We start from the raw sequence: 22,156 nt of genomic DNA on the forward strand, positions 1-22,156 counted from the left end.
AGCCACGAAAATCACAGTGTCTGGGCCCCGCCCTTGCGTCAAACGTTATGACGTTGAGGGCGGAGCAGATTCTCACCTCCAACGATCTACTCAGGCCACAAACTCCGGATTTCCATACTGTAGCTCTGCTCCGCCCTCGCGTCAAAGTGCGATGATGTCGAGGGCGGGGCACGAAAACCGCCACCCACACAGAGCTACAACGGAAACAGCAGCGGTGCACGCCACGAACCAGGTAAAACAGCGACGAGCCATGCAGTCATGAAACCCTTGCTAGCGCCCGTTTCATTGCGCTCAGAAACGGGCCTTTGTTTACTAGTTATTAATAAAACAAAATAAGAATTATAAGATTTTCCAATATTAATAACAAAAACAAATGAAACACTAATATATTGAAAAATATCAAAATTATAAAATGAGAGGCCAATATGAATTGGCAAGTATTCAATACAACTACAGCATCTAAATGTCTTACTATGTTATTCTTCTATAAGTTTTGTTACATTTGTACCCTGTGCTTTCCCACTCATGGCAGGCTCAATGTGGCAATGGAGGGTTAAGTGACTTGCCCAGAGTCCCAAGGAGCTGCCTGTGCCTGAAGTGGGAATCAAACTCAGTTCCTCGGGACCAAAGTCCACCACCCTAACCACTAGGCCACTTCCTCCACTCCATATATTAAGAGTTTTTGCATACCTTGCATGTTTTCCAGCAGAATTAGTCTCATACTACTGTACAAACTGTGTTCCACCTAAAGGTTACATTATGATGCATGATTCTTCCAGTTACTTAAAAATATATTGTAAAGAAATGGAAATTAGTATATTAAACAGCTTGAGACTGATTAAGAAGCTTTTGGGTGCAGAGATCTAAGAAAAATAACATTCAACTTGGGTTCGATATTTACAGGAAGAATTTCTGTAACAAATTTTCATATCTTATAAAAACAATATTTAAAATCTGTGCAATCATATAGTATAAGATATAGGACAAAGATCATTGCTCTTTTTCACAATGCCAGCAAGTATTGTTTGTTGATATGCCAGGCCTCCATTTTCTCATAGGAATCCATGTGGGCTACTGTTAAGCAGGGTTATTTTATCACAAGTCTAATTATTTTAGCACAGAGTCTCATTGCATAAAATGGAACCCTGTGCTAAAATAACCTGACATGTGATAAACTAACTCAACAGCAGCCCAACTTGATAACATTGAGCCTGCAAATAGGTGGGAAAATGTGGGATACAAATGTAACAAACAAATAAAAATAAATAAATAAATAACTTCGCAACCAAATAACCCAATGAGCCAAAAAGAGATTGATGAAAGCTATAGGATAATATGATCAACTGCCTCCTCTCTTGATTGTGCAAAAGTCAGTTTCCTCCTTCCCCTACACAAAGCCAAAGTTCTGGAATTCTTGCTAACCACTTGTCATCGCTACCTACTATTACTCCCGTCCAAGCTTTTACTCCTGGATATCCACATTTGGGCGCGGATTTCAGATCTATGTGTGTAAACTAATTAGTTGGTTAGTCGCTGACAATTATTGGGGTTAGCAAGCACTAAGGGGCCCTTTTACTAAGCTGCGGTAAAAGGGGCCTACGCTAGCGTCAGCACATGTTTTTGATGTACGCTGAGGCCCCCTTTTACTGCAGCGGGTAAAAGGCTGTCTTTTTAAGGAAAAGAAATGTCTGTGCAGTAAGTGAAAAACTTACTGGGCACCCTTCTCCAAATGATTCACAGAAATGATTGGCTATGCTCGCTGGACTTAAAGGATGCATATACTTACATCCAGAAACTTCCAGCCCACTGGAAGTATCTTAGATTTTGGCTGGGAACACATCACTTTCTTATTGGCTTTTGGCCTCGCATCAGCTCCCAGGGTCTTCACCAAATGTCTAGCGGTAGTTGCAGCATTGCTACACAGACAGGAGTCCATGTGTTCCCGTATCTCAACGACTGGCAGGTGAAGAGCACCTCAGAGGACGGTGCTCAGGAGTCCATGCGGATGACTATTCAGGTGCTTGAGGTACTAAGGGTCATTTTAAACTACCACCCTGTTCAGCAGTTGGAGTTAAGAGGAGCCCTACTCGATACACAGAGGATTCGAGCCTACCTCCCGGAGACAAGAGCAGACAATCTTGTCTTGCATGTAGATGGGCTTCACACTCAAAGTGCTTGGTCCGCCCAAGAAACGAATCTTCAGATCAACCTCATGGAGCTTTGAGCAATTTGGAACGCTCTAAAGGCTCTCAGAGATCGGCTATCTCACCAAATAATTCTAATCCAGACAGACAATCAGGTTGCAATGTATTACACCAACAAGCAGGGGGGCACCAGATCACGCCCTCTGTGTCAGGAGGCCATTCAGATGTGGCATTGGACTCGCCAACATGGCATGTTCCTTCGAGCCACTTATCTGGCAAGCACAAACAATACCCTGACCGACAGGCTGAGTGGGATAATGCAACTGCACGAGTGGTCTCTCAATATGGACATAGCCCGCAAGATCTTCTGAGCAGGGTGAATCTTCTCGGTGGAACTTTTTGTCACTCAGATCAACCACAAGGTCCGTCATTTCTGTTCCAGGCTTCAGGTCCATGACAGACTAGTATCAGATGCCTTCCTTCTGAGTTGGGGGACAGGTCTTCTGCATGCGTATCCTCCAATACCTCTAGTGGGACTAGCTTTGTTGAAACTCAAGCAAGACCACGGGACCATGATTCTGATAGCACCATACTGGCCATGGCAGATATGGTTCCCTTTTCTTATGGAATTGTCCTCCAAAGAACCATGAAGATTGGAGTGTTTTCCAACCCTCATCACACAGAATGAGGGGTCACTTCTACATCCCAACCTCCAGTCTCTGGCTCTCACAGCTTGGATATTGAGAGCCTAGAATTTGCTTCCTTAGGTCTTTCGGAGGGTGTCTCCCGAGTCTTGTTAGCTTCCAAGAAAGATTCCACTAAGAGATGTTACTCTTTTAAATGGAGGAGGTTTGCCATCTGGTGTGAGACCAAGGCCCTAGATCCCCTTAGTTGCCCTACACAGACCCTACTTGAATACCTTCTACACTTGTCAGAGTCTGGTCTCAGGACCAACTCCATAAGGGTTCACCTAAGTGCAATTAGTGCTTATCATGAACGTGTGAAAGATAAGCCCATCTCTGGACAGCCTTTAGTTGTTCACTTCATGAAAGATTTGCTTTTGTCAAAGCCCCCTGTCAAACCTCCGCCAGTGTGATGGGATCTCAACATCGTTCTCACCCAACTGATGAAAGCTCCTTTTGATCCACTGAATTCCTGCCATCTGAAGTACTTGACCTGGAAGACCATTTTCTTGGTGGCTGTTACTTCAGCTCGTAGGGTCAGTGAGCTTCAGGCCTTAGTAGTTGATGCATCTTATACTGTTTCATCACAACAGAGTAGTCCTCCTCATGCACCCTAAAATCCTGTCAAAGGTGGTGTCAGATTTCCATCTGAACCAATCAATTGTCTTGCCAATATTCTTCCCTGACTTCATGCCCATCCTGGCAAAAGCAGCTTGCACACCTTGCATTGGCCTACTACATGGAGTGGACAAAGCTCCACAGACAGTCTCTCCAGCTTTTTGTTTCTTTTGATCCCAACAGAATTGGAGTCGCTATCAGGAAACACACAATTTCAATTTGGCTGACAGATTGTATTTCCTTCAGTTATGCCCAGGCTGTATTGGCCTTAGAGGATTATGTCACGGCTCATAAGGTCAGAGCCATGGCTGCGTCGGTAGCCCACTTGAGGTCAGCCTCCATTGAAGAAATTTGCAAGGCTGCGACATGATCTTCAGTCCACACATTCACATCTCACTACTGCCTTGAGCAGGATACCTGATGCGACAGTCGGTTTGGACAGTGAGTTTTGCAGAAATCTGTTTGGGGTCTAGAATCCAACTCCACCCTCCTAGGCCCATTTTATTCTGTTCCAGGCTACACACTCATTCAGATTGTATATAGTTTCAGGTTAATCTGTGTAATGTCCTTGCTGTTGCGAGGCTCAATTGACCAATGTTTGTTGTTTTCAGTGAGTCTGGATGCTAGGGATTCCCCACTTGTGAGAAGATAGAAGCCTGCTTGTCCTCGGAGAAAGTGAAGGTACTTACCTGTAGCAGATATCCTCCGAGGACAGCCGGCTTTATATTCTCACGATCTCTCTCACCTCCCCTTGGAGTTGTCTCCTTGGTTCTTTTTACTTATTTTTTGCTTTAGTATTAAACTGAGGAGACCACGTTTGCGCAACGGGCGGAAGGCACTCATGCATGTGTGGAGGAGCGTGGCTCATGCTCCACAAAGCTCTCTTTTTTACTATGGCAAAAGCTGGACCAGGTGAATCGGTTTCACCCACTTGTGAGAATATGAAGCCTGCTGTCCTCGGAGAATACCTGCTACAGGTAAGTATCTTCGCTCTACTGATGTATAAACCATATGCAAAATTTTCAGTAATAATTAAAAATGGGCAGTAAAATGGTAGAAAAACTAAAAGTGTGCTTACTGTTTTTCAGTCATTTGAAGAGGGTGCTAAGTTTAAATTCACACCTATAAACACTGAACAAACCAATTGGAGACTCGGTAGTTTAGCCTGGGAATCCTCCACTTAGAGAGCCCCCTACCACTCCCTACCCACTCATTAACCAACCACACTAGCAAGATGAATCAGTCAACAAGTGGGTAATCATTAACATCATGATGACCCCATTAGCCAATGCCCTACCCAGATTAGGCTTAAATCCGTTTATCTATGCAGACAATGTAACAATATATATACCTTTCAGTAAGAACTTGGATGAAATTACCAGTCAAATTACTCTTGGACTGGCCACAATGGAAAAATGGGCAAATTCCTTCCATCTGAAATTAAACGCCAAAAAGACCCACTGTCTCATTTTATCGTCTCAATATAACAAATATAATCCTACCACTTTAAATACCACCAACCTTTCATTGCCAATCTCGGATAGGGATCACAATTGATCGACATTTAACACTGGAGACTAAAGTAAACAACACCACAAAGAAAATGTTTTATTCAATGTGGAGACTCAAACGAATAAAACCATTTTTTCCTCGTGAAGTCTTCCGTAATTTGATACAATCCATAGTCTTGAGCCAGATGGATTACTGCAACGCTATATGTGCAGGTTGCAAAGAACAACTACTCAAGAAATTACAAACAGCCCAAAATACTGCAGCAAGACATATTTGGAAAATATAAATTTGAATCTGCAAAACCACTCAGAGAAATTCTGCAATGGCTCCCTATAAAAGAATGAATAGCCTTCAAAATATGTACATTAATTCACAGAATAATCTACGGTGAGGTACCAGAATACTTGCTAGAATTGGTAGACTTACCACCAGAAACAGAACCAGATCCTCACGATCATACTTGAACTTACACTACCCAGACTGTAATGGCCTAAAATATAAATCAATTTACACCTCAAACTTCACTTACATTGGCACTCAACTGTGGAACGCCTTACCCAAATCAACAAAATCTACCCAGAACTACCTAAACTTTAGGAAATCACTGAAATCAGTATCATTTAAGAAGGCTTATTCCTCAGGTTCAACATAATCAGAATTATCCCTTACTATTATATGATCCAGTGGACTCTAATTACACCTTATTATCCTCTCATTTACTACTGATTAATTGTTAATTTTATCTTACTTCAATACCTATTGCTGTTCAACTGTTATTCCTATCCTGCTCTCAATTTGCAAAAAAAAAATTGTACTTCTTGCATTGTAACTTTACTACAATATTATTGTAAGCCACTTTGAGCCTGCAATCAGTGTGAAAATGTGGGATACAAATGTGATAAATAATGTTGTCTGTCGGCACCAGCTTTAAACTTGCAGGAGATTTAGGGATAAATTCTGAAAAGGTCACCAAAATTTAGGCACTGTGATGATGCATGCTAAGCACAAATTCTATAACTGTAGTTGTGTGTACAACCAGGGGCGGCCCTACCATTAGGCCACTTGAGGCAGGGGCCTCAGGCAACACTCTTCTGAGGCGGCATTGCCTCCCACCCTTACTTCCCCAACCCCTTTCCATCAATTTACCTTTTTTTGTTTTTGCAAAAGGCGATAGCAGCGATTCCCACAGATGCTGCCCTGCTGCCGGCCCCAGCCCCTTCTCTTTATTGCGTCCCACTCCGCCTCCGAGGAAACAGGAAGTTACATCAGAGAGGCAGGCTGCAGTAGAGAGAAAGGGCCAGGACTGGTGGAAGGTTAGCCTGTAGGAATTGCTGCCGCTGCCTTTGGAAAAACAAGAAAGAAAAGGTAAATTGGTGGAAGGGGGCTGGGGAAGGAAGGGGGAGATGGCAGACCACAGTGGCGGCAGAGTCCTCGCCTCCCTTCAACTGACAGTATAGAATGCTAGTGTAAGTCTGCATTTATCTGCCTAACTTTAGGCTTGAGCACTTATGCCAGCTCAATGGTTGGTGTAAATATATACGTCTAACTATAGGCAGTTATGTGCATAAATTATATTAACCTATAACACACGTAAGTAATTGCCTGACGTGCCCAGACCCACCCTCTCTCAGATCCAACCCCTCAAAGTTGCGTGCTCTGGAATTTGAGTGCACAACTGAGTAGTGACTAAGGGCAGGTACTTGTGTAACTGGCTGCTAATTGGTGCCAATTAGTGCCAGTTAAGGCCAGTTATAGCCAATAGTTGGGTGTTAACTCCAACACACAACTGACCTTATTCTATAACTTGCACATGCAAATTTGCACACTGGTTGGAAATTTGAGTGTGTGAGTTTAGTTTATAGAATTAGGGGGTAAGTGCACAGCCACTACCTATATTTTTGTGCTCATTCTGTAGCCCGAAGGTGAATTTTGTTCTCTCTATTTTTGATAGTTTTGGACTGCATCTACGTTATTACATTCAAACTGGTTAATGCACGGATACCATGTGAGCCCTTTAGCACCTACAAAATGGGTGGCAGTAAGTGCACATGCAGTAATTTAACAAAATGGCTGCAAACTAATGGTAACATTAGTGCATGGTCATTATTAAAAAAAGCCATTTTTACAGCTACGGTAAAAATTGTATAAGGGTGCACTAAGGTCAGTTTTTACCTCATCTTAGTAAAAGCACCTCTAAGTGCTTCAACAAAATTAGTAGAAAATCATATTATGCTAAATGTCAATTATGAGGCTGTCATCTTCTCCTCTATTTGACCTTGAATTTTCTAAAGTAGACGATACATTAATTCTTTTGTCCATAATCTTGGGATTTTTTTTTACTGACACCTATCCTTTAAAAGACACATTAAATTCATTGTTCGATTGTAATTTGTCGACTTAAGTTTGTTCTGTATCCCAATGATTTAAAAATACTGTTCTCCATTCTGTGGTTTTATGATTGCAACTCAGTACATTTTGCTTCCCTGTAACCACTTAAACAGCTTTATAGTTGGTATAGAATGCTACACCTTGCCTTTTGATGAGCTGTAATCATTCTGAATCTATTTCCTCTATGTTGGCAGCCCTTCATTGGCTCTCTCTAGGCTGAAGGGTTAAAGTTCAACTGCATGCTTTGATTTTTAAGTCTCGTCTAGAGGACAAACCATATTATCTGCACAAGTTATTGTCACTTGATATATTCTCCTGGAATTTGTGTTCTAGACTATCTGTCCCTTTTCTGAAAACAATGCAGTTACCTGGGACATGGAATTTTTGTTTCTCATTTCTGTCAGAACTGCAAATGATTTTTCTGTTTTTACAATATCACTTAAAATATCTTTCTTTTCTTAGGTTTTAGTTATTCATTGACTAATAGTTCATTTATTGTCCTTTGCTGTTTTGTAATTGTCTACTTCTTGTTATTATAGAGCTGTTTTATACAGGATTAACAAATATAAGAATAAATAAATAAATTTGTTCATCACCCAGTATGTTATGTTCTTCAAGGTACTATTTTATGTGTGTATGTATTAAATATAGATCTAATTAACTAACTAAGGGGCCCTTTTACTTAACCGCATTAAGTGCTAACGTATGCTTAATGCAGGAGAAAAGGCTTATCACAAAATGTGTTAATCATTTTGAGTAATTTGCCTGTAAGCATAAATAGTGAAGTCACACTATTTATTTATTAATTTTTTTCGGGAGGGGGTGTGTCATGGGCAGTGAATGAGCGTGCAAGTGTAATCCAGTTATCTTGTTCACATTAACCCGTTTTAACTGGATAACGCTATATAGGAGACAGTAAGTGCTCATACATTAATATTTTTGCAGATTTTGTGCACTAATGGAAAAATTAGTGTGGGACCTGAAAAAAGCCCTATTGTAGGAACACACTAGAAATAGGCTTAGCATATGGGAAAGTCCCAAGTTAAATTGTGTGAATGTACTAAGCCCATTTCTTAGTGTATGTGTGTGTGTGAGGAAATACTTTACAACTTTTTTATGATAAATGGATTAAATCGTAGGGAGCTGGAGCCCTAGTTTATCACAATATTTACCTTAAGAAACTCTTGTTTGAATTGGACACATCTCTCATTTTCAGACCAAGTCACTTCTACAAGGTGAAATCCAATATAGCATGGGCATTAAACTAGTAATTTCTATATTTCATGCCCTACAAAAGCACTCCCAACAATTAAGGTGATGCTTTGTTTCTGTCAGCTGTACTCTGACCTATCATTCTAACAAATGAGAAGTTTGTAGTGTTTCATACACTCTACTTTCTTTTGCTTTATGGAACCAGAAGAACTTTTAGAACTTCAAGATGATGATACAATGTCGATCTCAGGAAAAGAGTCAACTAAGGAAATAGACAACAACATATCATCAGTGACTACAATAGAAGCAAGTGAGTATGTGATAAATAGTAACAAAAACATTTGGGCTTCACAGCCAAAAATAAAAGGGCATTGGTTTATCACTGATTTCATGTTGACTCAGTGGTGTACATGTATCAGTTTGAATCTTGAGTGATGAATTTTGTGAATCAGAATTCTTAGATTTTCTTTAATCAGAATGGAATTAGCTTGTAGAATTATTAATTGTTATATTCTTATTTGCCATCTTTAGAAGGAGACAAAAAAACCAAAGGGAAAGAGGCTGAATCTACTCTAGCTTTACCAGAAAATCAACCTTCAAAAGCAGAAGAGTTGCTAGAAGATCCCCTGGAGGCAGAAATAAAACATGCACCAGTAACAGTGAGTGCTTCCCATTTTCTGCTTTGGATTAAAGGCTTGGGGGTCTTTTAGTAAGAAGCGCTCATGTTTTTAGCGCGTGCTAAAATTGGGTGCGCGCTAAATGTTAGAGACGCCAGTGCATTCCTATGGGCGTGTCTAATGTTTGGCGTGCCCCCAATTTTAGCGCGTGCTAAAAACGTGAGCGCGCCTTAGTAAAAGACCCCCTTGGTGTGCTAAGGTTTGTCTCCCATTCTGTGTAAAGGAGGAGGAGGTGAATGTTTAGTGAATCAGGCCCTAAACACCTAGAAGTTGGTATTCAAAGCACTGCATCTTAGTAGAAGGACCCCTAAGTTATTATTTACCTGGGCAAATGGCTTTGAAAACTTTCGTTTTCATGGATATTTTTTGTTGGCAGCTTGATCTACAAGAAATGCATCTACACTGCGTTTGAAAAAAAATATATATACAAAGCTCTGTCGAAACTTAAACCAATTTCAGTAAAATTTGGGACGTATCATCCTACATAGTAACATAGTAACATAGTAGATGACGGCAGAAAAAGACCTGCACGGTCCATCCAGTCTGCCCAACAAGGTAAGACGCCAATGCACTAAGCCGTGAATAAATTTGCAATAAGCCTGCAATCATGCTGGCCCCTTCACCTAAATGACGTCACCACCACCTAGTGATTATCGTCATGATATGCGCAGACGCCATTTTGCTTTTAAACATAAAGGGCAACTTTTACTATGCTGCATTAAGCATCAGTGTGTGCTTACTGCAGCTTAAAAGGAATTACGGTGGGACATGTTGAGGCATCCCGCAGTAAGTTCCAAAAGTGTGCACGCAAACCACGCACTAAAAAATGTTTTAAAAATTTTCTGTGAGGGGGTGTGTCTGGTGGGGTGAAGAGTGGGTATTTCTGTGCTAACCAGCGCATGTACATTGCTGTGCGCTAACTTGATTAGCGTGTGAGCCCTTACTGCCTACAAAATAGGTGGCCATTAATTCAGAAAATGGAAAATCAGCCATTTTCCAGCAGCGGTAAAAATGGCTTTAGCATGCGGGAAAGACCTGCATACACTTTCTACTGCAGCTTTGTAAAAGGACCCAAAAGTTACCATGGTTTTCAGTCAGAAGGATCTGATCTTTATTATAAATTTGTTTCTGGAGAAAGGTTATAGTTAGCACAAAGTTATAAGTCTCATAGACTGGTGCAGTGGCGTACCTAGGGTAGTTGACACCCGGGGCCGGTCATTTTTTAACACCCCCCCCCCCCAAATCCAGTACTAGGCATGCCGAGAATACAAAACACTCAGGACCTATACAGCAATTCTACCATACCATAAGCAGTCATTTCTACGAGTCACACAAGGAAAAGGAAAGCATCTTAAACACTACAGTGAGCACTAGAACATCAATTCACCTATTGTAAAATGAAACCAGACAGAATAGTACAGATCGTAGATCCTGCACAGTTAATGCCAACTGAAAGCCATGTCTTTTTCACAAACACAGATACACCCTAATCCACTATAGAATAAGTAATCATAAACTTTCTATTTAGACAAAAATTAAACTGAACCCCCAAAGCCAGACTCTGCATACAATGCAACACCACAGAAACAGAAACTGTCCCCTAGTACTGTGCAAAATATAAAGACAGCAGATGTAAATTTGAAAAAAACTAACAAGTACCAATCACCACTTTACAAATTAACAAATAGAAATAAATCAAATATAGAAAGTAAAATAATACCATTTTATTGGACTAATAGATTTAGCTTTCAGAGGCCAAAACCTCCGTCCTCGGGTCAGTACAGTATAGTGCTGTTACAGTATCCTATCCTGACCTGAGGAAAGGGGTTTTGTTCTCCGAAAGTTAGTCAAAATGTATTAAAATTAGTCCAATAAAAAGATTACCTTATTTACATGTTCTATTATAAACATTTAACATATCTACAATACTTTATCCTAAAGCAAAAAAAATAAACAAATATATTTTATTTACAGTTTGTTGTCTCTGGTTTCTGCTTTCCTCATCTTCTTTTCACCGTCTTCCTTCCATCCAGCATCTGTCTTCACTCTCTCTCTCTCTCTCTCTGCCATCCAGTATCAGCCCTCTCTGCCGTCCCTTCCATCCACTGCCTGCCCTTTCTCTCTGCCCCTTCAATCCACCATTTGCCCTCCCTCTCCCAGCCATCCAGGGTCTGCCCTCCCTCTCGCTCCCCCTTCCATCTAGGATCTGTCCCCTCTCTCTCTCTGCCCCTTTTTTCAGCCCCCCAGTTCCAGCCCCCTTCTCCCCTCTGAACACCCCCACCCGTCCCTTTCTCCCCTCCCCTTCTCCTGTCTGAGACCCCCACCACAGTCCCCTTCTCCCCTCCCCTGTCTGAGACCCCCACCACAGTCCCCTTCTCTCCTCTGAACACCCCCACCCCAGTCCCTTCTCCCCTCTGAGATCCCCACCCCCAGTCCCCTTCTCCCCTCCCCTGTCTGAGATCCCCACCCCCGTCCCCTTCTCCCCCCCCCCTTTTCCCCCTCTGCACACCCCCACCCCAGTCCCCTTCTCCCCTGTCTGAGATCCCCACCCCAGTCCCCTTCTCCCCTCTGAGATCCCCACCCCAGTCCCCTTCTCCCCTCCCCTGTCTGAGATCCCCAGCCCAGTCCCCTTCTCCACTCCCCTTTTCCCCTCTGAACACCCCCACCCCAGTCCCCTTCTCCCCTGTCTGAGATCCCCACCCCAGTCCCTACCCCAGTCCCCTTCTCCTCTCCCCCTCCCCTGTCTGAGATCCCCACCCCAGTCCCCTTCTCCCCTCTGAACACCCCACCCCAGTCCCCTTCTCCCCTCTGAGACCCCCACCCCAGTCCCCTTCTCCCCTCCCCTGTCTGAGGCCCCCACCCCAGTCCCCTTCTCCCCTCTGAACACCCCCACCCGAGTCCCTTTCGCCCCTCTCCTTCCCCACCGGCTAAGCAGCGTCGCAGGCAGCGCCTCGTGCCCTGCTTGTAAAAAAAAAAATCAAATCTCCTTCCTTCTCCTCGTCTTGACGTCGACTCGGGCCTTCCAATCAAATTGATTGGAAGGCCCGAGTCGACATCAAGACGAGGAGGAGAAGGAAGGAGATTTGATTTTTTTTTTTTTTTGCAAGCAGGGCACGAGGCGCTGCCTGCGACGCTGCTTCGCCGGTTTTTTTTTTTAATGTGCGGCGCCGCGGGAACGGCCACGGGAGGCGGCGGGAGCGGAGTACCCCCCCACCTACTGGCACCCGGGGCGGACCGCCCCCACCGCCCCCCCCTTGGTACGCCACTGGACTGGTGCAAGAGTTTCCAGAAAACAGGTAGAAGAAAGTAAGCGTAGAATATGTGAGAAACAGACTCAACTGATTGCCGAGCAAAACAAGAGACAGAACACCCTACATCAAACTAGCTGCAGAGTCAATAAGAATAGGGATAGACCTGATCAGTTCACACCAAAGAAAATATTGTAACAGTTAAGAACCAGGAATTGAAATGATGTTGTTTAGGTGAACTGGCTGGTGTGCGTTTAGGCTTATTGCAAATTTATTTAGGATGATACATTCCAAAATTTATTGAATTTGGTGAAGTTTTGATGGAATTATGCAGAAAACAAGCTTTGTATAATGTTTTTTTTAGTTGTAGTTAGAACACAATGGGGCTCATTTTCGAAGAGAAAAACGTTTAAAAAGTGGCATAAAGCAGCATTTGGACATTTTGCTTGCCAAAATATTGAAATTGCTATTTTCGAAACACATTTTCTAAATGTTTTTCTTTGCTGTTTGTCCACAGTGCTTTCAGATCACAAGGGGGCATGTTAAGGTCAGGATATGGGCATTCCTAACACTTGGACTGTTTTCTGCCATAATGGAACAAAACAAAAACTTCCAGGACTAAAACTAAGGTGTTTTGACCTGTTTTAATAATGACTAAGCCACAAAAAAGTGCCCTAAATGACCAGATGACAACTGGAAAAATAAAGGAATGACCCCCCCCCCTCCCCTTACTGTCTCAGTGGTAATTTCCCTCCCCCCCAAAAGATCTGAAAGAAACAGTACATACCAGCCTCTGTGACAGCCTCAGATGTATGACTAGTCCTATTACAGCAACAAGCAGGTCTCTGGAGTCGCCTAGTGGTCACTGTGGAGAAGGGGACCCAGGCCCATAGTCCACTCTAACTGTTACACTTGTGGTGGAATGTGTCAGCCCATCAAAAACTAACTGTACCCACAAGCCACTTAACCCTCCATTGCCCCAGGTACAAATAAGTACCTGTATATAATATGTAAGACACATTGAACCTGCTATAAGTGGGAAAGCGCGGGGTACAAATGTAATAAATTAAATAAATAAATATAGGTGACACCTGCAGACATAAGGGCTATTGTAGTGGTGTATAGTTGGGTACAGTAAGTTTCTGGTGGGTTTTGAAGGGCTCACCATACATTAAAGGGGATGTGTACCTGGGAGCTTTTATGTGAAGTTCACTACAGTGCCCCCTAGGGTGTCTGTGTGGTCATTCTACTAAGAATGCTGGCCCCCCCATACATCCCAATGACTTGATTTTGTGTGTATTTCACTTGGAAGTTGTTTTTGTTTTAAAAAATGGACCAAAAAGATAAACGAACAGAGCACAAAACATCTATCAAGTGACTATTTTTGAAGAAAAAAAGATAGACATTTTGCTGTTTTGAAAATTGCTATATTTGCCACCTTGATTCTGGACGTTTTGAGCAAAACGTCCAAAGTCGGACTTAGACGTCATATTGAAAATACCCCTCAATGTCAGCCAGTGCTAGAGGAACTCTAGAAAATGTTGTAATAAATGGTCCTTAATGTGTATTGAGCATAATGGTTATCTAAAGATGTTGTATAGAAGCTGAGTTTTTGATACTTCTTTAGATATGACAGTAAGGTTCAGGGAAGGGATGTGGGAGAGCAGAAATTAACACCACAGAGGTTTTAAGTAGTAAGTGAAATCAGCACTCAAAGGTTAATCATTAGATTAAGCCAGTGATATTCAGGACCAATACAGCCTATAGACTTCTGTACTTTATGCTGCTTATTTTTCAGAAAACTGTAATTCAGAAGATTTATCGGACAGTCCTGTATATATCTTGCGGTGGCATTCCTGGAGAGTTTATGAATTCTAATGCTTTGTTTTTTCTCAGAAACACCAAAGGTAAATCCAGTAGATTGTGTTCAGGGAAGGTGCAGACTGATTGTAATGGAAACCAGCATCCTCCATCCTATATAATAAAACGCACCTCCAACATTCTGAAGCTGACTGCATGGCTGAGGCATTCCTGCTCTCTGTATCCATCTCCTGAATTGACATCACGTACTTCCGGGTTCGTCACAAGCAGAAGTGACCAACTACAAGAGGTTTCTCGGCTTCACAATGTTGGAGGTGCATTCTATTAAATAGGATTGGTCAGTTCCTTGAAGTACAGCTAGAGCTCAGTGTCCTGCACAGTAACGCTCAGACACCAGAGAGAGGGAGGGAGGGGGGGGGGGGCTGACACCAGAGAGGGGGGGAGGGGAGGTATCCACATACACACTCTCTGTCTCACACACTCTCTCTCTCTCACAGTCAATGTCTTTCTCTCTCTCACTCTCACACACTCTATGTCTCACACCGTATCACATTCACTCTCTATGTGTCACACAGTCACTCACACACTCTCTTGGTCTCATACACTCAGTCTCACAGGGAGTCTGTGTCTCACACACACTCTCTCTCTCGCACACACTGTATCTGTGTGAAACACACTCTCTCTCTCTCTCACACTGTGTCTCACATATGCACTTGCACACACTCTCATTCTCACACTCACACTCTCTCTCTCACAGACACACTCGCACCCAGACTCACTCTCTCTCTCACACACACACACTCGCACATTCACTCTCTCACACACAGTCACTCTCACATACACTCTCTCAAACATACACATTCTGAGGAAAACCTTGCTAGCGCCCATTTCATTTGTGTCAGAAACGGGCCTTTTTTACTAGTTTATTCATAAAACAGATACAGCGTGGACTGCACCAGTGCAAGCTTTCTTGCACTATCTTGTCACTGTACTGCAGCCCTGTTCAGTTTTGGGTCTCCCTGCATTGGAGCTAATTTTTTATTTTTATTCTTACTACAGTTGGAGAACACCAACAGCACATTCCCCTGGATTCTATATAGTATGCCTATCGTTCTGCGCCGAAATCTAAGTGTATTCTGTAAGAATGCACTTAACTTAATTGGCTTAACAAGCTAATCAGCACTGTTAACAGCACTTAAGCAATAATGAACACTAATTGGCAATAATTAGAATTTACGCGCCTAACTTGTGAAGCCTATTCTGTAACTCACTATGCCTAAATTCTAATGCATGCAGGCAAAAGGGGCATGGTTATGGGTATGGAAATGGGCATTTCTTGGGCATTCTAAAATTTACACACGCTGTTATAGAATACTAGTAAAAAAGGCCTGTTTCTGACACAAATGAAATGGGCGCTAGCAAGGTTTTCCTCGGCTCCCCTGCAGCCACCCATGTCCAGCGAACCTCCTCTCTCCCCTGCCCCCCTCCTGCTACCCATGTCCAGGGACCCTCCTCTCTCCCCTGCCTCCCTCCAGCCACCCATGTCCAGCGACCCTCCTCTCTCCCCTGCCCCCCTCCAGCCACCCATGTCCAGCGACCCTCCTCTCTCCCGTGCCCCCCCTCCAGTCACCCATGTCCAGTGACCCTCCTCTCCCCCCTGCCCCCCCTCCAGCCACCCATGTCCAGCGACCCTCCTCTGGACATGGATCAGCTGTGAGGCATGTTTTTTTTCCCCCCCGGGTTCTGAAGTTGACATCATAATGGCTATGGTGATGTCAGCCTGATCTACGGAGCCTAGCAGACCAACTCGGAATGAGCCACTGTCCCAGGCAATTCAGAACGTTGGAGGTGAGAATTATTATATAGGATAGCCCAATATGCTTAAATCTATGCACCAGGATTTATGCCATGTTTTCGTTGGTGTAAACGGAGGCACGTAGTTTTAGGCGCCAGGATATCAATTAAGCGTATTCTGAATACCTTAGGCAGAAATGTTTTCCGCATAGATTTTCTAAGCGCCATATATAGAATTTCCCCCATTGTACACCAGATCCGCTTCTGTCATTAAAGTTAGAAACTTATCTCACAAACCCACAAGTAGGCATCACTCTCCCTAGTTGTCACAAAATGTCTAGCCACCCTCCTGGGGTTACCCTGCGGCCACTTAGAGGGTCTACCCCCAGCGCAGCTCAGTTTCTGCACCTGCCGCTTGTGCTCTACACTAGCACCTTCCTCCCACCGACTGGGTCACAACCGTCTCTGGGCGAGCCTCCCGCTCCCAAATTATTGCCAGTGAAAAATGCTCATGCTTACTTATCTACCAGCTTGTGTTTCTTGGGTCTTAGCCACCTCAATATCACACAAGGATACAGTGGTGTGGAAAAGTAGCCTAGTGGTTAGTACAGCTGGCTTTGATCCTGGCAAACTGGGTTCAATTCCCACTGCAGTTCCTTGTAACCTTGGGCAAGTCACTTAACCCTCCATTACCCCAGGTACGAAACTTATGTTGTGAACCCACAATGGAGGTCTTTAATGATAAATCTACTCACGATGGAACAATGGAATATAGATAACCTGGACTTCACGCGCGGAGACAAATTTTGCTCTATTTGGGAAACCTTTTGGGACTCATTAACATGTGACATGAAGCAGATTGAACATGTGACTTAGACTATAGGTGATTATCAGATTGCATTGGCTATGCTCAATGTTACAAGCTTATGTCTAAATACTATTTTACATGATTGTCTTGATTTTAATACTGCTCGTACTTTGGCAAAGTGTAATTTACGATCCATATCCACTTGTTCAATAAGAATACTTAAAATAAGGAGCAATTGGGGGCCCAGCCTGGAGCTAATCTCCTGGGTGTCCGTTTATTCAGTGCTCATCACGTGACCTCCAACTAATGCTAAATTGTGACGGTAGGTTTCATGATGTGGTCATCTATCCACTAGGGATTGAGATGAGACCTCCAACACCTGTCGCCCAGTTACGAAATGTAAAATAAGAGCTGTTATAAAAATTTAATCGACAGAACTATACCCAAACACAACTTTTCATGCCTCTTGAAAGCTAGAGAGATTTTTGGTAAGATTTTTGTTATATTGTAAATACTGGTGTTACACACAGAGTCAGTAGTGTTGTAGTTTTAATGATCTATTTCTGTGTAGAAACTATCAACGAGCCCAATGACATGACTGAAGCTGGTGATGATATGCCGAAGGTTCTGGAATATGGCATGCTAAATGGCCATACTTTATTGATGCTCAAGAATGTATTTTCACAGGTAAAGATGTGACATAAAGAATCCATGAATACTAATTAACACAGTCTTTTACAGTATAGCAGCAGCTATCTTTGGGGCAGAAGACCAAAAAGATGCCTCTGTAATAGCCTTTTTTACAAATTGTCCTTTTCCTACCTCTACCCATGCTGAGATATCCACATACATCACAGCAAGTATCATGTAATAACTATTGCATAGAAATGGCTTTATTCTTAAGGTATGTAGGGGATAATTCTCTATAAGTTGCCTACAGTTAGGCACCTGGTGTTGCACGCTAAGGGGTGAATTCAATATATGGTGCCAAAAATAAAAGCATTATTCTATAAGCCATGCTTAAAGTTAGGCATGGTTTATAGAATAGTGCTTATGCCTGGGAATTGCGCCTAACTTGCATGTAAAATGCTAGGAACGCCCCCATTCCGCCCATGACCCTCCCATTCTCGTGCCCTTTTTTTTTACTCGCACATAAATTCCAATTAAATCTATTTAGTGCCAATAATTGCTTGTAAAAAAGCCAATAATTGGCTCTAATTAGCTCATTATTCAATTAAATTGCGCTTGCAAATTGGGCGCATGCCAAGAGAATGGCTAGTGTAAATGCTCGTGCCTCTCTAGGCAATTAATATAAATTACATGTTACTACTAGGCACTTCCATGATCCATTCATGCACCCCCAGGCCCTTGCCCCCCCCCCCCTTGCAGTTGTGCATAGTAGATTGTGAGTGTGCAAGTTATAGAATACTGACTAATGGCAGTTACTCATGTAATTGCTAATTAGTGCCAAGTAACATAAATTATAGCCAACGATTGTTAGTTAAAACCAATTAGCAGGTAATTAATATATTAAATTACGTGTACAACTGACACCACTCTATAACGTGCGTACACAACTTTGCATTCTAAGTTGAAATTGGGCATGCGAGTTTATGGAAGTAGGGGGTAAATGCCCATGTTTCATTTCTGTACCTTATCTTGCTGTTCTAAAACTGAGTTGTTTATAGTGAGAATAATGCAGCAGCATAAAAACAATCAAAACAACAAATATACCACTATAGAATGAAAACAAAAACAATTAACATAGACCCATAAGAGGCAGAAAAAAAACCCTGACAAATTATGCAGACCGTCAAATGTAGAGCAACCAAGAAATTGTGTGAACTGGAAAAATAGTACTGGAATGTCTTAGTCCGACTTTGGATGTTTTGCAAAAAACGTCCAAAATCTGGATAGGAACGAAGGTCATTAAAAAAAAGGTCTATCTTTTGTTTTCGAAAATAGTGTTTTGAACAAGGTTTTGGGATTTGGCCATTTTGTTTTTTTGGTCCATTTTCAAACAAAAATCGTCCAAGTGCAAAACACACAAAATCAAGCCATTGGGATATAGGAGGAGCCAGCATTTTTAGTAGACTGGTCCCCCTGACATCCCAGGAAAGCAATAGGGCACCCTAGGGGGCACTGCAGTGGATTTCATAAAATGCACCCAGGTACACATTTCACCATTGCTCCCTTATCTTGTCTGCTTAGCTCCCAAAAACCCACCCAAAACCCACTACCCCCAACTGTATACCACTACCATAGCCGTTATGGGTGAAGGGGGAACCTATATGTGGGTTCAGTGGGTTTCTGGTGAGTTTTGGAGGGCTCACAGTTTCCTCCGCACTTGCTGCACTGCCATTTCGGGGGGGAGGGGAGAGCCCTTTCCACCACCCATTGAGGTGGCGGTAAGAGCTCCCGTGCTAACCTAGCAGTAACCGGGCAGTGCATGGCACTATCCGATTACTGCTGGGTACACACCTGATATGACGGCGCGCTGGGGGTGGGAAGTACTGCCAGGCTGCTGTGGTAGCCTGGTGGTACTTTCTTTTTAGTGAGCGGTAAGCCCGCATTGGGCTTACCGCCACTTTGTAAAAGGGGCCCCTATTGTTTTACATTCCAGTACTATTTTTCCAGTTCACACAATTTCTTGGTTGCTCTATATTTGATACTTGCTGATGGATTCCCCCCCCCCCCCTGTTTTTAAAGATGTCATTTAGTTTTCACATATATTTTTCAGATTGTGATGAGAATACTTATATTTGTAATTTGATTTATTAAATATCATTTTTGTACAAATTATATTGTTTTTTCTAAATATGTTTTTATGTGATCTTTTTAATTATTTTGTTGTTTTTCAATAATGCATTATCTATGTTTCTTTAAACTCCTGAGGCAGGCCTGTGGCCGAAACACAGTACTGTGTCAAGTCTTCCATCAAAAAACCTTCATTTAAACTTCATCAGTTGTCTCTTCCATCTCTGGAGTGCAAAGTCTGCTTCCCACTGTTTGTTTGCTTTGCACTTTAGTTGTGGGATTTCATCGTTCTTCCGCTTTGGCGGATTTTCTCTGATTACTTATAATTTGCCCACATTAGGAAAATTAGTTGAAAAATGTATGAGATAAGTTTGAACACACTAGAAACCCAGGAAATTTGTTATTTATATTTGGGGCTTAATTGTAGACGGGAAATTGAACTATAGAGCTAGTAGAGGGGGTGGGAGGGTGAAGGACTGGATTAGGGTGCCCAACTGTTCTTGCTCTGCTGCAGTCTTACCCCTCCCCTTCTCTTTCTGCATGGTGCTTCACCAGTCTACTACGTCTTTGAAGGGTCGTGAATAAATATGTGGATAAAGGTGAGCCGGTCAATATTGTTTATCTGGATTTTCAAAAGGCATTTTGACAAAGTATGTCATGAGCAACTCCTGAGAAATTAGAAAATCATCGGATAGGAGCATAGGCGTAGACTGGGGGGGGGGCGAGGGGGGGCAATGCCCCCCCAAACGACGCGAGGCGCCGCCGCGCCATTAGTTAAAAAAAAAAAACACATGCAGGCACGCGCTCCTCTCCATCCGCTTGGCTTCCCTGCCCTCTCTGTCTGCGTCCCGCCCGAAAGGAAATGACGTCAGAGGAAGGCGGGACGCAGATAGAGAGGGCAGGGAAGCCAAGCGGACGGAGAGGAGCGTGTCCGTCTACCCCTCTCTCTTCCTCCCTCCCTCCGGCGCAGGCAGCAGTCTTTTCCAGCGTTCCTGGCAGCGGTAGCGATGTACACGCTGCCTTTGGCTCTGCCCCGAAGCCTTCTTCTTCAAGTTCCTGTTCCCGCATAGGTGGGAACAGGAACTTGAAGAGAAGGCTTCCGGGGCAGACTGAAGGCAGCGTGTACATCGCTACCGCTGCCAGGAACGCTGGAAAGACTGCTGCCTGCGCCGGAGGGAGGGAGGAAGAGAGGGGGTAAACGGAGTCACCATCTTGGACCTCGCGGGGGGTGGGGAGCAGAGGGAAGATGGATGGGACGGAGGGATGGTGAGCAGAGGGAAGGAACAGAAGATGGATGGGACTGGGAGGGGTGGGGAGCAGAGGGAAGGAGCAAGAGATGGATGGGATTGGGAGGGGTGGGGAGCAGAGGGAAGGAGCAAGAGATGGTTGGGACTGGGAGGGGTGGGGAGCAGAGGGAAGGAGCAAGAGATGGATGGGACTGGGAGGGGTGGGGAGCAGAGGGAAGGAGCAAGAGTTGGTTGGGACGGGGAGGGGTGGGGAGCAGAGGGATGGACCAGGAGATGGATGGGATTGGGAGAGGTCAGGCACAGCAGAGGGAAGGAGCAGAAGATGGATGGGACGGAGGGATGGTGAGCATGAGGGAAGGAACAGAAGATGGATGGGACTGGGAGGGGTGGGGAGCAGAGGGAAGGAGCAAGAGATGGAGGGGACTGCGAGGGGTGGGGAGCAGAGGGATGGACCAGGAGATGGATGGGATTGGGAGAGGTCAGGCATAGCAGAGGGAAGGAGCAGAAGATGGATGGGACGGAGGGATGGTGAGCAGAGGGAAGGAACAGAAGATGGATGGGACTGGGAGGGGTGGGGCGCAGAGGGAAGGAGCAAGAGATGGATGGGACTGGGAGGGTGGGGAGCAGAGGGAAGCCTATTGGAAAGAAGACATTGCATAAAACAGAAGACACTGGGATCAAAGCGAATAGAAAAACTAAATGATCAGACAACAAAGGTAAATAAAAGTATTTTATTCATAATTTATTAATTGAAATGTGTCAGCTTTTTGAAATGTGCATCTGTGATATTTTGCCTGTAAATTTCATTTCCTTCCTCCATATTAGCATATTCATTTGCATATGTATATATGCAAATATATGCTAATATGCCCCGCCCATTCTTTGCCCCCCCAAATGAAACAGTCAAACTACGCCTATGGATAGGAGGTAATGTCCTATTGTGAATAGGATTAAATGGTCAGAATTTTCAATGGAGAAGGTTAGATAGTGGGGTTCCCCAGGGGTCTGTGCTGAACATATTTATAAATGATCTAGAGATGCGTGTAATTACTAAGGTGATTAAATTTGCCGATGACATAAAGTGATTCAAAGTTGTTAAATTGCAAGAAGATTGTGAAAAATTGCAAGAGGAACTTACAAGAATAGGAGACTGTCAGATGATATTTAATGTGAGCAAAATGATACATGTAGGAAAGTGCAGCCCAAACTATAGATACATGATGCAAGGTTCCACAATAGGTGTCACT

General features: G+C 43.4%; 1 protein-coding gene across 1 annotated transcript in view; it reads left to right on the forward strand.

Moving 5' to 3' along the window:
• DNAH10 (dynein axonemal heavy chain 10) overlaps positions 1-22,156 on the forward strand; it is a 327,414-nt gene that overhangs the window by 622 nt on the left and 304,636 nt on the right. The window contains exons 2-5 of the mRNA XM_030218355.1: positions 8,763-8,867; positions 9,089-9,216; positions 14,281-14,389; positions 17,477-17,592. Coding sequence (XP_030074215.1) covers positions 8,763-8,867; positions 9,089-9,216; positions 14,281-14,389; positions 17,477-17,592 — 458 coding nt within the window. The remainder of the gene's footprint in view (positions 1-8,762; positions 8,868-9,088; positions 9,217-14,280; positions 14,390-17,476; positions 17,593-22,156) is intronic.

This window comes from Microcaecilia unicolor, chromosome 11 (genome assembly GCF_901765095.1).
Source record: "Microcaecilia unicolor chromosome 11, aMicUni1.1, whole genome shotgun sequence".
NCBI lineage: Eukaryota > Metazoa > Chordata > Amphibia > Gymnophiona > Siphonopidae > Microcaecilia > Microcaecilia unicolor.